Raw genomic sequence first — 13,452 nt, 5'->3', positions numbered from 1 at the left:
TCCATACACAACTTTTGGGTCTGTGTTGTTAGCATTGAGACGTTTGTAGTCGTCAGTTACGATGTAAGATTGGTTTGACATGGTTCTTCTAGTCTAGAATTTTTTTTTCCATTTTTCCAAATTAATCGCCTAGATCAATTAAATGAGCTGTATTTCAATATTGACTCATGTCTAAATCGGTTTCGTATTCAATAATTAAGCCGAGATTGTATAAATTGAAATCAAACTTACTTTTGGGATCGAAGGGCAGATGATCGCCTTCTCTTTTCATTTGATACAATTTAAACAATCTAAACAAACTATTGCCAGATTCACAGGCTATACAGTCAAAACAATGCGATGGTACATTTTGTGCAATCGACACATTGGCGACATCTTGGCATTCTTTGTAATCGATGCATTCAAATATGCCACGTGTGCATGTACAACGTAGGCCCACATTATGGTGACAGGCAGTGCACGCCCAGAAAGTACTGTAGACCTTTTGACGTTCCGTTCACAACTCGTCATCATGCTTGTTAGTACCATGCTTGTCACTGACCGGTAATAATATTTCAGCGTGTCCTGCTTATTGGGCTCTGACGCTGTCAAGAACACAAACCGCCGTTCCGGGCAAGAATGCTCTGTTTATTGTCCTGACGTCAAAAAAACTGTTTTACGAACACAATCTCCAGACACGAGCTGTCTGCGGGGACTGCAAAGGCGCTAGTCTGGAATACCGCAGGCCGTTCGCATACCAGCGGGGCATCAAGCTAGCTCCATGCGGGTCTGAGCTGGCGCCCCCCCCCCCGACCGAACCCGCCGGCGCTACACCTGCCCCTCCGAGCAATTTTTTTCGTCCCCGAACTCGGCGGGCCAGCCCGAAGCCAGCCGTCCCAGTCACCCCTGCGCAGCTTCCAAGGCAGTGGAATAACAAAGCAACAAGTACAAGTCTGGTGGGTTCCATGGGTCAACTCCGTTACCACGGGGGGGGGGGGTCCAGGGGTCGCCATGATGCCCCCCGGCGTTGCCTGGCGGACTCCAGTGGGCAGTGGAGAGGGCTCCTAAAGGATCTCCGGCCGCCGGAACAGCTGGTCCCAGAACTGCTTGAGGACTTTTCCTGGGTACCGGGTTGGAGGCAGTGCTCCCGGGGTAATAAGCCCCCCAGGGACGGCTTCCCTGGTAGTCGGCGTCGACACCGTATTGAACATGCAGCTCAGCGCCGAAGGTGTACAGCATCAGGCCTTGGACTTCATAAGTGTGAGCCACCCAGGTCCAGAATTGGCCGTGGTGACCCAGGTGAGCGGGGGCTACCTCCAACCACCACTGGCGCCGGCGCGCTGCCTTCCTGGCTGCCTGTGTCTGAGTTCTCCCCGCTTGACACGCCCTCGCTCCGGCCCCGGTGTCCCGACTTCACCCTGTCAACAGGTTCCATTGCGGTCCCTTCGTCAACAGGAGACGGCCCCCGTGGGCAGGACCAAGGGGCTGGGTCCACTTGCTCCTTACCCTCCTGCCTGAGCGGGTGCCTCCTCGGCCAGGGCTCTGCATGCCGCGCGCTCCCACCATCCGAGCTGCACGTTGCCCAGGTAGCGCTTGAGCCGATTGCAATGCACGATCTGAGGTTTCGTTCGGACACACGGCCGTCCCAAGGAAAGAAAAAGTGTGCGCCCTCAGTGTCTGCGCTTTGTCCAGTGAAAAATTGCGCTAACTGCACGAGCGACTAGGCTAGTCTATGTCTACGTTCGGAAATTTTAATTTCTCATTTGCACATCTTTGCATCACCTTAATTTTTACCCTTTATTGAAATATTTGTAAAAAGTATAAAATATTAAATTCTTGATTTGGACCTCAAAAACCAAGTTTTTGTCATTAGACGGGATTATTTTTGCCTAAAGCTAAATTTTGATTCGTCGGGAAATGTGTGGACTGTGGTCGAGGAGCGTCGTATTCAGCCAACCCAGGGAGTAATGATCGCTCCGACAAAATGAGTTTTTTCTTGAAAACCAGAGTTTTCTTTCATAAAATCACAAGGCATCCCTATGAAGAAGATGTACTGAAGTACGATCAGAATGAAAGAAGGTAAAAGACAGCGGGATGTTTTGTGATATTTTCGATTGTATTTTGCCTTTTTCAGCACATCATGGAAAAATCTCGTGCACATGCGCGTGCACAAACACGTACATGTACAGTACATTGTACACCTTATACACAGTACATTCATTTGTAATGCACGTACATGTACATGTATAGAGTACATGTACATGTACGTGCATTACAAATGAATTTTGTTACGCACGTGCAACCACACATACATGTATTCTAAATCATTAAGTGTTACAATAATTAATACGTGGGCTTTAGTAAATAGTAGGCCTACAAGTAATTACTAGGCAACATGGATATTGAATGTGAGGACCACAAATCTTCTGGTTTGTATTTGGATGCTAATATTAGTAATAATATATTCCTTCTGTTTATCTCCAATGTTCCTACACATGTACAACTGATGTATAGCACTGTAGACCTACTCTGCTATAAGACAGACCCCAGATCCACTTCCATGGCATTATCCCTATCAACCACAAACAAAGGACTGGACAAGCAGAAAGTAATCCACAGGTGGGTTGTGAATATATCGTCAAAATTGTGCAGAATTACTCCTACCTGAAAAGTACATTACGCAGTATGTATGAACAAACATGGTCTATATGTGACTTCCCATCACACAAGTATTTGAACAACTGCGATACTCTCGTCGACATATGCCAATATCAAGGGACTGGGTTGTACGTGTACATGTAAGTGAGAAATCCTATTGCATCATGTTCACTATTCTACTTTTTGTCATTTTGCAGGTGTGATCACTTTTGTCTGTACTTCTGGGGTGGTTGACAAGTGATGCCGTTGCATTGTTGTCATCAGGCGCTTCAAGTCGTCCTGCATCCCTTGTACAACACGACCTGTTCTATTAAATTCAGTGTGGATTAACTCCCCTCCTTGCTCGTTGAGGAGACCAAAGCCAACGCCAAACCTGGACAACTGCTCGACAGCATGATTCTCCAGCAAGTGCATCTTGGGAGTGATGCTGCATTCAGGGAAGCTCTCTCCGTAGGAGGTCATGAAAACCTTGATGCATGTGTCTGCAAACAAAAAAAGTGTGAATCTGGACTAAACTTAAAAATTGATGCTTTATTTGAGTGAGTGAAAAAGAACGTTGAATAATTACCAACTCTCTTTAATTCATCTGGTGATAAAGCCCTTGCATGGTTTATCGCATGGTGTGTGTCAGCAAATTTGAGGAAAATATCCTCAAACTTGGACCCCATCGAAGCGGCTTCACGAAGGAACTCTTGCTGACATTTCAGTGGAATATCATCGTAGGACATATTCTGAAGAATTCTTCGTGGTTCACTTGTGAGATGACTTGAGGCTGTTCAAAATCAATGATGAAAGGTTGCAATTTTTAACGTACATGTATCAATAAAAAAGCATATTGGAAATTTAATTATCTGTGAAATACTTTTTTTTAGTTTACCTGACAACACTTGTGCACGTGATTACCAACGAAGGCTTTGCCATGGTATGCCTACCGTTCGACGTGATGCCTCTTCAGTACTGCATCAAGGCTGCCAGCAACTGGACCAGCACCGATTGGTAGGTTTGTTTTTTCATTGCTCTGTGACAATCATGGAAAGTACTTGTACATTGAAGCCTAAAGATCATCATGAAATTTAGTGTTACATATTGTCATAGCTTAAGTGAATGATAAAATTTATTGTGAGATTAACATGTACATGTATGCACAAAATTCTCACCAGTTGCCTTAGCTCGTTGCGAAGATTGAAAGCCCTGTTAGCCGTTTGCTGAAACTTTCGATCAGCATTCTTTAGATTGCGTTGGAGGAGGTGAAGGGGCAGCTCTTCTTCAATCTGCTCGAGTTCAGCTTGCTTATTAGTTTTCTCTTGAGCAAGCTGTTTTTGACGGTTGAACTCCTTTGCAACTTTCTGGTCAAAGTTTGTGGTGCCTGTACTTTCTTCCACCTTCTCTTCATCTGCATGCCTGACTAACAATTCAAATATCTTCAAATCGAGCATGTGGCATCTTGCTTCATATATGTCGAAGAGCTTCTTAAAAATCCAAAGGGATATATGAAGACTAGGGAGAACCATCTGTACAATATAATTAATAAGAAACAAACAATTTATAATACAAATAAACAGGAAATCATTTGAAGGTGCATTTATATATTCTGCAAATTTAAGATTATCAAATTGTTCATGTTTGCCCACATGTATATTACATGTCCATTTTATTACACAGTGAGTTTCACGTACATGGTCATGATGCTGTGCGAAACATCCTTGGACCTGGCTTTTATTGAGCCATCTGCTTTATATGCCATGTAGGATTCCAAAATGGACTGTAGGGTTCGTGGGGCTGCTGCTACCCACTCAGTGACTGGGAGTTGCATGTTGGCCTTGGATGTTGTGCAGTAGACAGCAATACCTAGCTGTAGATATAGAACAAGTATTAAACAGAATGAGTGTAGTATAGTGAAAACAACAAATGTAAAATTGTACATTTTAAAATTAGTCAACAGTGGTTTTTTTTACCATTGCAGCTACATATTCCATACATCTTGGTCAACAGCTCATAGTCGCCAAAGATGAAAAGGTGGAGTGTTTTGTCTCTGTAAAGAAGGAAGAGGCAAGAAAGGGGCACAAGGTAAGTCTTAAAATGTATGAATGTAATCCACGTTTCATAATAATAGAGATTTCTTAATTTTGATTTTACCTCCACTTCTGGCCAATAAGTTGAGACACTTGCTCCAGGACTGGTGGCAAAGTTGTCTGAAGGTTTATGATGGAGTCATCACCCTCAAAACAAGCAAACACAACAGTGTTCTGCAAAGAATTGGGATGATATGTGTTCACTATTTGGAAGGACATCTTGAAGGATTTACCTCCCTTGTCTCCTCCTATTATGGTCCATACTTCATTCTTTGGGATTACACCATTGTGCCAGGTTAGAGACCCACACCTGTAAAAGAATAGTTATGTAAAGTTGTCATGTCACATAGCAATGGATACAATTCTCTAGGGAGAGCATTGTTCACAATCTCAGTATTAAATAAAAACTCACCTGTCATGTGTTTCCAGGTAATCCATAACCAGGGAGACAAGATTCTTGATGTGGACAAAGGGAACATCTCGTGATTCTACACCATTGCATCCATAGGCCTTATCAGAATGGAAGACCAGTGGAATAAGACTTCCTGTGAGGTTATCGTTGAGGAGCACATTTTGTCGCTTTTGCATAGCTCTCTGATGAAAACGTTACCCCCATGCTGCCATGGTACCTGCAGAGGGACAAATTCCTCGTACAATAAAAATATATATTTTTAAATTTGTAGTGTTGCATGAAGCACAGTGTGCAATGATATATACCTGCACTTTATACATATACTGTACATGTTTATGTGTACCATTGTGAAGATTTACTAGAACATGTATATGTCCATTTTTGTGGTAGTTTTCCATGTACATGTTAACTTGATTTACATGTATAATTCACATGTTACTACATGTATACACATACTTGACATATATATTTAATATTCCCAAAACATGCATGCATGCTGTAACGGTCGATTACACACTTAAGGTTCGGACGACCTCACCAGATTGGGATTTCCATTTAACATCAACAATCAGGAATGATTTATTTCGGAATCACGAGCATTACGAGAGAATTACGATACATTGATTGCCAGCTATCTTTGATTGTATCCCAGCATCCTTTGCTGTGTTTACATGTACATGCGTTAGTCTCCAGTCAAGTCGTGTCAGCCTAGTCTTCGTCCTTTAGTCTTTGTCTACAGCCATGTCCATCCCGTTACACTCCCCCCTCCTTGACAAGTCATACAAAGGTTTTAGTGTGAAAGGGGAAGTCCGATTAAAGATGGCTTTTTTCAAAATTACAAACACAAAGTTACAATGCTTGCTTAATTAAATAACTTCTCTCAAAAGCTGACAGTAGTGTTCTTGACACAATGCACTACATCCATTAAAAGTGATCTCTTCTATTTGGTCCTATTTTCTTAAAGTCCTTCCTGTGGAGAAAAAAAACGCATACAAATGAATACAACAATATGCAGTGGTACATGTATCTGTGACTGAATAAAAAAGGCAAAGCATAAATTCCTAGGTTGCTTGCTAAAACAGGTTTTTTTGCTATACATGCACTTGGCGTTAACTGTCACACAATGCATCATCTGTCCGTCCGTTGGTTTGTCAACTTCCAATAAAAAGTATGAACTGTGACTGAGAAAAGAGATGGATTTCCGAACTGGTAATGAGTGGCCTTGTTCTTTAGAGTCCAGGCTAAATGAAAAGTTAACAGGGTTTGAGCTGGTCAATATGAGTGATAACATCCTTCCCAGGTGCTGACACTGGTGTGAGTTTATAGTTCACTGGTGTAAGGTGTTCCAGAACAGTGAAGGGGCCGGACCATCTAGGTGCTAGCTTTGCAGCAAAGTGTTTGTCTGCACAAGACTGTGGGTGTGTGCGGAGCATAACCGTGTCTCCAACTTGGTACTGCATGTGACGTCGCCTCCTGTCGTAGTGGTGTTTGCACTTCTGCTCAGCTCTCCGCATGTTCTCCAATACCTCCTCTTGAACTGCCTCAGGATCCTGTTGCTCCGAAGTGGTTGGAAGATGCCACTTGTTGTGAAGAGGACTCCGCATTTCACGACCCAACATCACAACACAAGGGGCCTTGCCTGTTGTCGAGTGGACGACTGAGTTGAGTGCAAAGGCATATTCTGCGACGTGGACGTCCCACAAACGATGATCGGCTGTGAGGTAGGAACGCATCATCCCCTTGAGGTTTCTATTCACTCGTTCAACCCAGTTGGTTTGCGGATGGAAGGGGGAGATAAACACCTGCTCCACACCCCACCCGTCGCAAACTGCTGCCATGGCACGAGAAACAAACTGGGATCCATTGTCGGACAAGAGCCGTTTGGGGGCTCCGTATCGGCAAAAGAGTTGCCGAACAAGCAAAGATGCCACCACCTTTCCCGTTGCCCTCTTGATGGGAAAAACCTCGGTCCATTTTGAAAAATGGTCAACAACCAGGAGTAAATACTCGTGGCCAGCGTAGCTTCGTGGGAAGGGACCCATAAGGTCCACACCCACAACCTCCCAGGGATGCTGAAAGTGTGTAGATAACATCAGGCCTGCTGGTTTCCTGAAGACAGGCTTGGTTTCCCGGCACTTCTGGCATGCCCGCACAAAATTGCGCACATCTTTGGCCATGCCGCTCCACCATACGCCGAAGGTGTGAAAACGATCTAGGGTCTTTGCACGCCCAAGATGGCCCGCTGTCGGTTGAGAATGACAAGCCTAAAGCACATCCTGGTGCAAGGCCTTCGGCACAACAACTTTCCACTTCTTCCCTGTGAAGTGAAAAAGGACCCCATCCTTTAGTCGGTATGCACCGGACTTGTCTCCCTGCAAGGTTGTCAAAGCAGCATCACGGGCCTGCTCAGTTCGCACTTGCTGTAAACTCGGGAGATTAAAAGATGGGTCACTCTGATCTGTGGCACCAGCTGCTTGCCACTCCAACTCTATACGGTTCTGCCAGCGCTGCTTCTTGCACCTGGTGCAAGTATACACAGGCAAAGCTTCAGCCCGGCGCCGGCTAATATTAACACAAAGCATGTGGTACCATTTATGGCACAAGTCGCATTGGACCCAGTCAACAACTTCAGTGTTTGGCTCCTTGCATATCGCTGCGGCACACACAGAATCGTTCTGTGTATCATCCATCTGTGTTTCAGGATTTGTTTCATCAGGTTCCATGATATCTGTATCAGACATGTTGGTCTGCTCTTCCATTTCATCTACAGCAGCAACTGGGAACTCTTCTGTCAGATTACCCCATATAGCTCCCACTACAGCAGATTTGTCGTGAGCCCTGGACAGGGTATCTGGCAACACATGAAGGGAACCCGAACGGTATGTTATATCAAAACAGAACTCCTGCAGCCTCAGGACCCATCGAGCAAGGCGGCCTGTCAATTGGGCCTTCCTGAACAACCATGTGACGGCCTGATGGTCATTGACAACCGTGCAGCGTTTTCCCTCCAAGTAGGTGCGCCATTTTTCAAGAGCCCACACAACTGCAAGGCACTCACGTTCTGTCGTACTATAGTTGCGCTCTGGACCATTAAGGGAGCGACTCGCATACGCTATTGTGTAGAGGTCACCATCTTTCTCCTGCTGCAGAACCGCACCCAAACCCGTGCTACTAGCGTCGGTATGCACCTGGAACGATTGGGTCAGGTCAGGATAGGCTAGGATGGGTTCAGAGGTCAGCATGTTCTTCAGAGCTGTAAATGCTGAAGCACACCGTTCTGTCCACTCCCACTTGGCATTCTTTTGACGAAGTCGATTGAGGGGCTCTGCGATGTCTGCTAGACGAGGCACAAATTTGGCATACCAAGTAACCATGCCAAGGAACTGTTCCAGCCGCCGTACTGTTGTTGGCGTGGGGTACTCGAAGATGGCCTGCAATTTCTCTGGATCCATTTGTAAGCCATGTGGGCCAACAATGTGGCCAAGGTATCGCATGGTACTGCAGCCGAAGACACGCTTCTCACGGTTGACCGTCAAGCCAGCCGCCTGAGGTTTCTGTAAAATCTGTCGCAGGTCAGCAAGGTGTTGGGTCACGGATGGCGAATAACACACTATGTCGTCGAGATAAACATAGCATGTTTGTCCGATAAGGTCACGCAAGACTGTCTCCATTAATCTCTGGAAACTGGCGGGGCCGTTAACGACCCCAAATGGCAAAACTCTGAACTGGAAGAGGCCTTCCTCGCATATGAATGCAGTCTCCTCGACATCATCGGGCGCCACTGCCATTTGATGGTAGCCGCTCTTAAGGTCAAGCGACGAGAAGACAGCGGCCCCATGTAACGACTCAAGGATGGAATCAATTGTCGGCATTGGATAGGCATCCACCCTGGTGACCCGATTTGACTTTCGGTAATCCACGCACAGTCGATATTCTCCCCTCTTTTTGGGCACCATGACCACTGGTGAGGCCCAAGGGGAACGAGAAGGCTCAATCCTGCCATCCTCTAGTAGCTCCTTCAACTGGGTTTTCAGCAACTGACGACGCTCAGGGGAAAGCCGATACATAGGCCCACGAACAGGTTGAGCATCACCGGTATCAATACGGTGGACATCGACATCTGTCCAACCAGGTTTGGTGGTCAAAACATCAGAGAACTCACTAAGTAAGGTCTCAAGTTGACGGTTTTCGTCCTTGGTGAAGACCGTCTCAGTCAGGGGGGTCACTTCACCTTCCGAGGGGGGGTTGTCGGTGACAGGCAATGGTTCTGACACAGGGGGTTCACCACAAGACTCAGGTAACCCAAGTAGTGGCCACTTAATTCGAGGCCCATTCGCCTGCTTCCCAATCCAGTAGAATTTTTCACCAAAATCCATCACAAGGTGTGCAAGCGCAGCAAAGTATGGTGTTCCATATGTGCCAGTCGCATTTTTCAACAGGCGTCGCATTTTTCAACGGGTGTCGCATTTTTCGACGGGCGTCGCTTTTTCGACCGGCGTCGCATTTTTCAACCGGCGTCGCATTTTTCAACAGGCGTCGCATTTTTCGACGGGCGTCGCATTTTTCAACTTGCGTCGCCTTCCAATGTGAATCAGCCATTAATCATCAATGGTCAACCTTGGTCCAGCCGGACCTGACGTTGTTGACGTGGATGCTAAAAGTGTGCGTACCGTATTTTTACTGATAATGGAAACGGATAAATTAGCATGTATGCGTCGATTAACTGTATGTAAATAAATTAACAGCCCTTTAACGAACCCGATTACTCGTGGAAGTTCACCTCGCTCAATTTGGTTTCTCACTTCTGCAAGCTTTTTGAGTGAAAAATGTCCCCGTACTGATGATTACTAGTTGCTACAAAAATTAAACCCAGTATAGTAGGCCTATTGTTCACTCTGGTTGGTATGGTATTTGCCATCTTGCAGACATGCTTCCCGAGGGAGCGTTTATCGCAGTACGGTCTATAATTTAAAATGTAACTACTCTTGGCGAAGAAATGTCATGCACCATAACTTAGAGAAATTTTGCTTTTTCTTGGTTGAAAGAAGTTGTCAGTAATACAAAATCACGAAAAGTTTTCCGAAAACACTTTTTGAATCATTAAAACCTGTCTAGAGGAAGCCAAGACTGACCTTATTTTTTTTCAGTACAGTAGTAGAAAGGTATTTCACACATTGGAAGTTGTTCAGGCAATAGTCCGTGGTTCAGGCATTCCCCCGGTGGAGGCCGTCTGGTCATGGGCTCGAGATCATTCATCTCTCTTTATTTAGAGGGGGGGCTTGTGTTTATCACTCAACGAAATGACTTCCCAAGGTCTTGAGGACTGCATGTGGATTGGTATGGGACGGAGGGGTACCCCCCTTACCTTTCTAATCCGTATGCACACTCCAGACTATTGTTACCTAACACATCCCCCCAGAAGTCTATAAAATATTTCCGAGATTCCGATTAAACAATGTCCAACACAAAGGCGGAGGTTCTCTCCGTCCAATAACTGGCTTCAAATGGGCTGTGTGGAGGTCAAAGTTAAAATTTATCATCGAAAAATGCGACGCCCGTTGAAACATGCGACACCCGGTCGAAAGTGCGACGCCCGGTCGAAAAATGCAACGGCGGTCGAAAAATGCCACGCCCGTCAAAAAATGCGACGCCGGTTAAAAAATGCGACGCCGGCTAAAAAATGCGACGCCGGCTGAAAAATGCGACGCCGGATGGCACATATGGAACACCATAGCAAAGTCATTGCCAAGCAACACAGGGGTTGGCAAAGTCTCTGTCTGATGTAGTCAGACAACAAAGGATATCCCTGCCATCTCGACTGTGGCTTCCACGGCGCCACTTGTATGAAACGTAGTGCCATTGACTGTGGTAAATGATCGAGCTGAAGACTCCGGCAGCAATGACAAAACCAGGGATTTGCACAAACTCTGCTTGACAAGAGAAATAGTTGAGCCGGTGTCCAGCAATGCTTTAGCATTATGGCCGTTGACTTAAACCATGACATACGGGCCAGTGTCTGGCGATTGCCTGCTTCCACTTGGTGGCCGCAATGTGATGACGTTGACCTTTGCCCCCGGAGGCTGAGTGTTAGACTCAGGTGGCTTCTGTGGCTTAACGTCAGGAGACTGCTTCACAGGTCGGGAGTCCTGCTGCTGTCGTTGGGTGGGCGGGTATGGGCAGTCTGCAACCCGATGCCCAAGCTGGCGGCATCGATAACAGACAGTTTCGAAAGTCCCAGGTCGCCTTGTGGGCATGGCTGCAGAACTGCTTTTCGGGGGTGGAGCTTTCCCCGCATTCGTAGGGGCAACATCAGACCTGGCGTGTCTGCCTGTCTTGTCATCCACCATCTTGGAGGGTGGATAGGGTCCTCTCTTGAAGACATGGGGATGTGCCTCTTCCATTCTCCGGTTGAGCACATATTCATCGGCTTGGCGCGCAACGGCTTGAACAGTGGACAACTTCTTTTCACGAAGTTTTGTCCGCAAGTGTTCACTCTGCAGTGAAGTTAGGAATTGATCAATAAGTAACAACTCCATCATTCTCTTTATGTCTTGTGACGCATCAGATCCATCTGATGGCTTGAGCCATCGTCTGAAGTACAGGGTAAGTCGGGTTGCAAATTCTTCGAATGTTTCATCCGACTTCTTCGATGCGGTCTTGAATTTCAACCGGTATGCTTCCGGTGTAAGCTGATAGTGGCGCAAAATAGTGGCCACTATTTTGGAGTAATCCTTTTTATCTTCTTCGGTCAAGGCATGGAAAGCCTTCTGGGCCTTCCCTGTAAGGTACGGCTCAAGTAAACGAGGCCACTCGCTCTTAGGCTTTTCCTGAGCAGTGGCCATACGCTCAAAAGTTGCGAGATAACATGTTATATCGTCATCACCTGACAACTTATGGAAATCTGGCAATTCGGGGCCTACTCTAATTGACGAGACAGAGGCCTTGGTTGCCTCACTCATAGCTTTCAACAATGTCTCACACAAAGCCTGTGTTTCACCTTTGCGTAAGGTCTCCAACTTCTCTAACAACTGACCAACATCTTGTTGGGGCTTAGCCTCACTGGCTGGCTCAGGTTCTCTCATGTTAGGGAGACCACAAAGGCACTCAATCCTCTCTTGCTTTGTTTTAATTTCATGGGTGTCTATATGGTTCAGCTGACATAGCTGGGCTATGTACTCGCCGGTAAAACGGCGCAAATAAACGGCTCTATCCATGCTATCTAACATCTTGACATGTGACAAATGCAATATAATATCTCAAGATTTCGAGCCCCAAACTATCACACTTATCAGTTATTTATATCGGCGTGAATCATCGAAAAATTACAATCATGAATCAGTGTCCGTTTATTTATTTTCTCATGTCGGTATCGACCATGTGAGTATGTACCCACGCCACCGTGAACACGCCGTTCCGACCTTCGAAGACCGTCGATAGGCCAAATCTAAATCCGCCGAAATCACTCGTCCAGCGAAGCCATCCTGCCGACTACGCCAGGTGTAACGGTCGATTACACACTTAAGGTTCGGACGACCTCACCAGATTGGGATTTCCATTTAACATCAACAATCAGGAATGATTTATTTCGGAATCACATGAGCCTTACGAGAGAATTACGATACATTGATTGCCAGCCATCTTTGATTGTATCCCAGCATCCTTTGCTGTGTTTACATGTACATGCGTTAGTCTCCAGTCAAGTGGGGTCAGCCTAGTCTTCGTCCTGTAGTCTTTGTCTACAGTCATGTCCATCCCGTTACAATGCACATGTATGCGGATTTGTTATTGCCAGTGCATTTATGCATGCTAGCCCCCTCAAAATGATGTATGGATAGTACATGTATGCTATGTCTATTTCAGAAATCAGTGCTTAGCAAGTGTAGATGGACGAGTTACTACCAGAGCTTCTTGTGCATGTATTTGTAACAAACCTCTTAATCTTTTGAAGTTGCTCCCATGCTAGCTCGCAGTCTCTCATCATAGCAATTGAAGTGTCAAGGTCGGTGATTCCGCTCTGAGATGGGTTGGTTGCTGGTGTACTTTGAGGAACTTTATGTGATCTGTTTGGAATTTTTTGCACATAGGTTGGCTGTATAAAGTTAAAGAATTGTTTAAAAAAATAACATTTACAGAAGACTAGCATTTATTGTAGTGTAAGAGAAAGTATTATATGGCATTACTGATGATAAACCAATGTCGTTTTAGTTTGTTTCTTGGGCTTGCACATGTATGTAGTGTACTCAATCATTCCAAATACCTGTGTAATATTGTACTATTTTTTAACGTGCAATACTTAACATGTTAACGTAAGATGTAGAAGAAAAAAGATTG

General features: G+C 45.5%; 2 protein-coding genes and 1 long non-coding RNA gene across 5 annotated transcripts; 1 reads left to right on the top strand and 2 right to left on the bottom strand.

Moving 5' to 3' along the window:
- Nucleotides 1-1,687: 1,687 nt before the first annotated feature.
- LOC110990705 (uncharacterized) lies at nucleotides 1,688-6,313 on the top strand. Of its 3 annotated transcripts, none has more exons than XM_087142499.1 (6): nucleotides 1,688-2,058; nucleotides 2,494-2,598; nucleotides 2,835-3,393; nucleotides 3,510-3,633; nucleotides 4,601-4,718; nucleotides 5,139-6,313. In XM_087142499.1, exons 3-5 carry the CDS (start codon nucleotides 3,243-3,245, stop codon nucleotides 4,647-4,649), a joined length of 324 nt encoding a protein of 107 aa, XP_086998625.1. In that variant the 5' UTR covers nucleotides 1,688-2,058; nucleotides 2,494-2,598; nucleotides 2,835-3,242; the 3' UTR covers nucleotides 4,650-4,718; nucleotides 5,139-6,313. The 3 variants fall into 3 exon arrangements, with proteins under 3 accessions (XP_086998625.1, XP_086998624.1, XP_086998626.1); XM_087142498.1 differs by having other exon boundaries at nucleotides 1,689-2,058; nucleotides 4,601-4,704; XM_087142500.1 differs by having other exon boundaries at nucleotides 1,692-2,058; nucleotides 2,835-3,094; nucleotides 4,601-4,704.
- Nucleotides 3,531-4,560, bottom strand: LOC147797823 (uncharacterized). The gene is made up of 3 exons (XR_015426815.1): nucleotides 4,314-4,560; nucleotides 3,795-4,148; nucleotides 3,531-3,655 (listed from the first exon to the last, which is right to left on the bottom strand). It is a non-coding gene; the product is annotated as an uncharacterized LOC147797823 (long non-coding RNA).
- On the bottom strand, nucleotides 4,731-13,102 carry LOC110990703 (uncharacterized). Its single transcript, XM_087142496.1, has 3 exons — nucleotides 13,021-13,102; nucleotides 5,122-5,311; nucleotides 4,731-5,019 (listed from the first exon to the last, which is right to left on the bottom strand). The coding sequence occupies exons 1-3, from the start codon at nucleotides 13,100-13,102 to the stop codon at nucleotides 4,770-4,772; spliced, it is 522 nt and encodes a 173-aa protein (XP_086998622.1). The 3' UTR covers nucleotides 4,731-4,769.
- Between the last annotated feature and the right edge of the window lie 350 nt (nucleotides 13,103-13,452).

The sequence above is a fragment of the Acanthaster planci genome, linkage group LG10 (assembly GCF_054643075.1).
Source record: "Acanthaster planci isolate LZ-2023a linkage group LG10, COTS_SCS, whole genome shotgun sequence".
Classification (NCBI taxonomy): Eukaryota; Metazoa; Echinodermata; class Asteroidea; order Valvatida; family Acanthasteridae; genus Acanthaster; species Acanthaster planci.
The sequence above is the reverse complement of the archived record's forward strand: the minus strand, read 5'-3'. Positions and strand labels throughout refer to the sequence as shown.

Bases quoted from the DNA above. Each gene is read 5' to 3' on its own strand.
- LOC110990703 (XM_087142496.1), bottom strand. From the start codon at position 13,102: ATGATGAGAGACTGCGAGCTAGCATGGGAGCAACTTCAAAAGATTAAG. The intron at 5,312-13,020 runs GTAGTAACTCGT...GGGGGTAACGTT, and splicing joins TACATGCACAAGAAGCTCTG to TTCATCAGAGAGCTATGCAA. The intron at 5,020-5,121 runs GTGAGTTTTTAT...ATTCTTTTACAG, and splicing joins TACCTGGAAACACATGACAG to GTGTGGGTCTCTAACCTGGC.
- LOC110990705 (XM_087142499.1), top strand. From the start codon at position 3,243: ATGGTTTATCGCATGGTGTGTGTCAGCAAATTTGAGGAAAATATCCTC. The intron at 3,394-3,509 runs GTGAGATGACTT...ACTTTTTTTTAG, and splicing joins GAATTCTTCGTGGTTCACTT to TTTACCTGACAACACTTGTG. The intron at 3,634-4,600 runs GTAGGTTTGTTT...TTACCATTGCAG, and splicing joins AACTGGACCAGCACCGATTG to CTACATATTCCATACATCTT.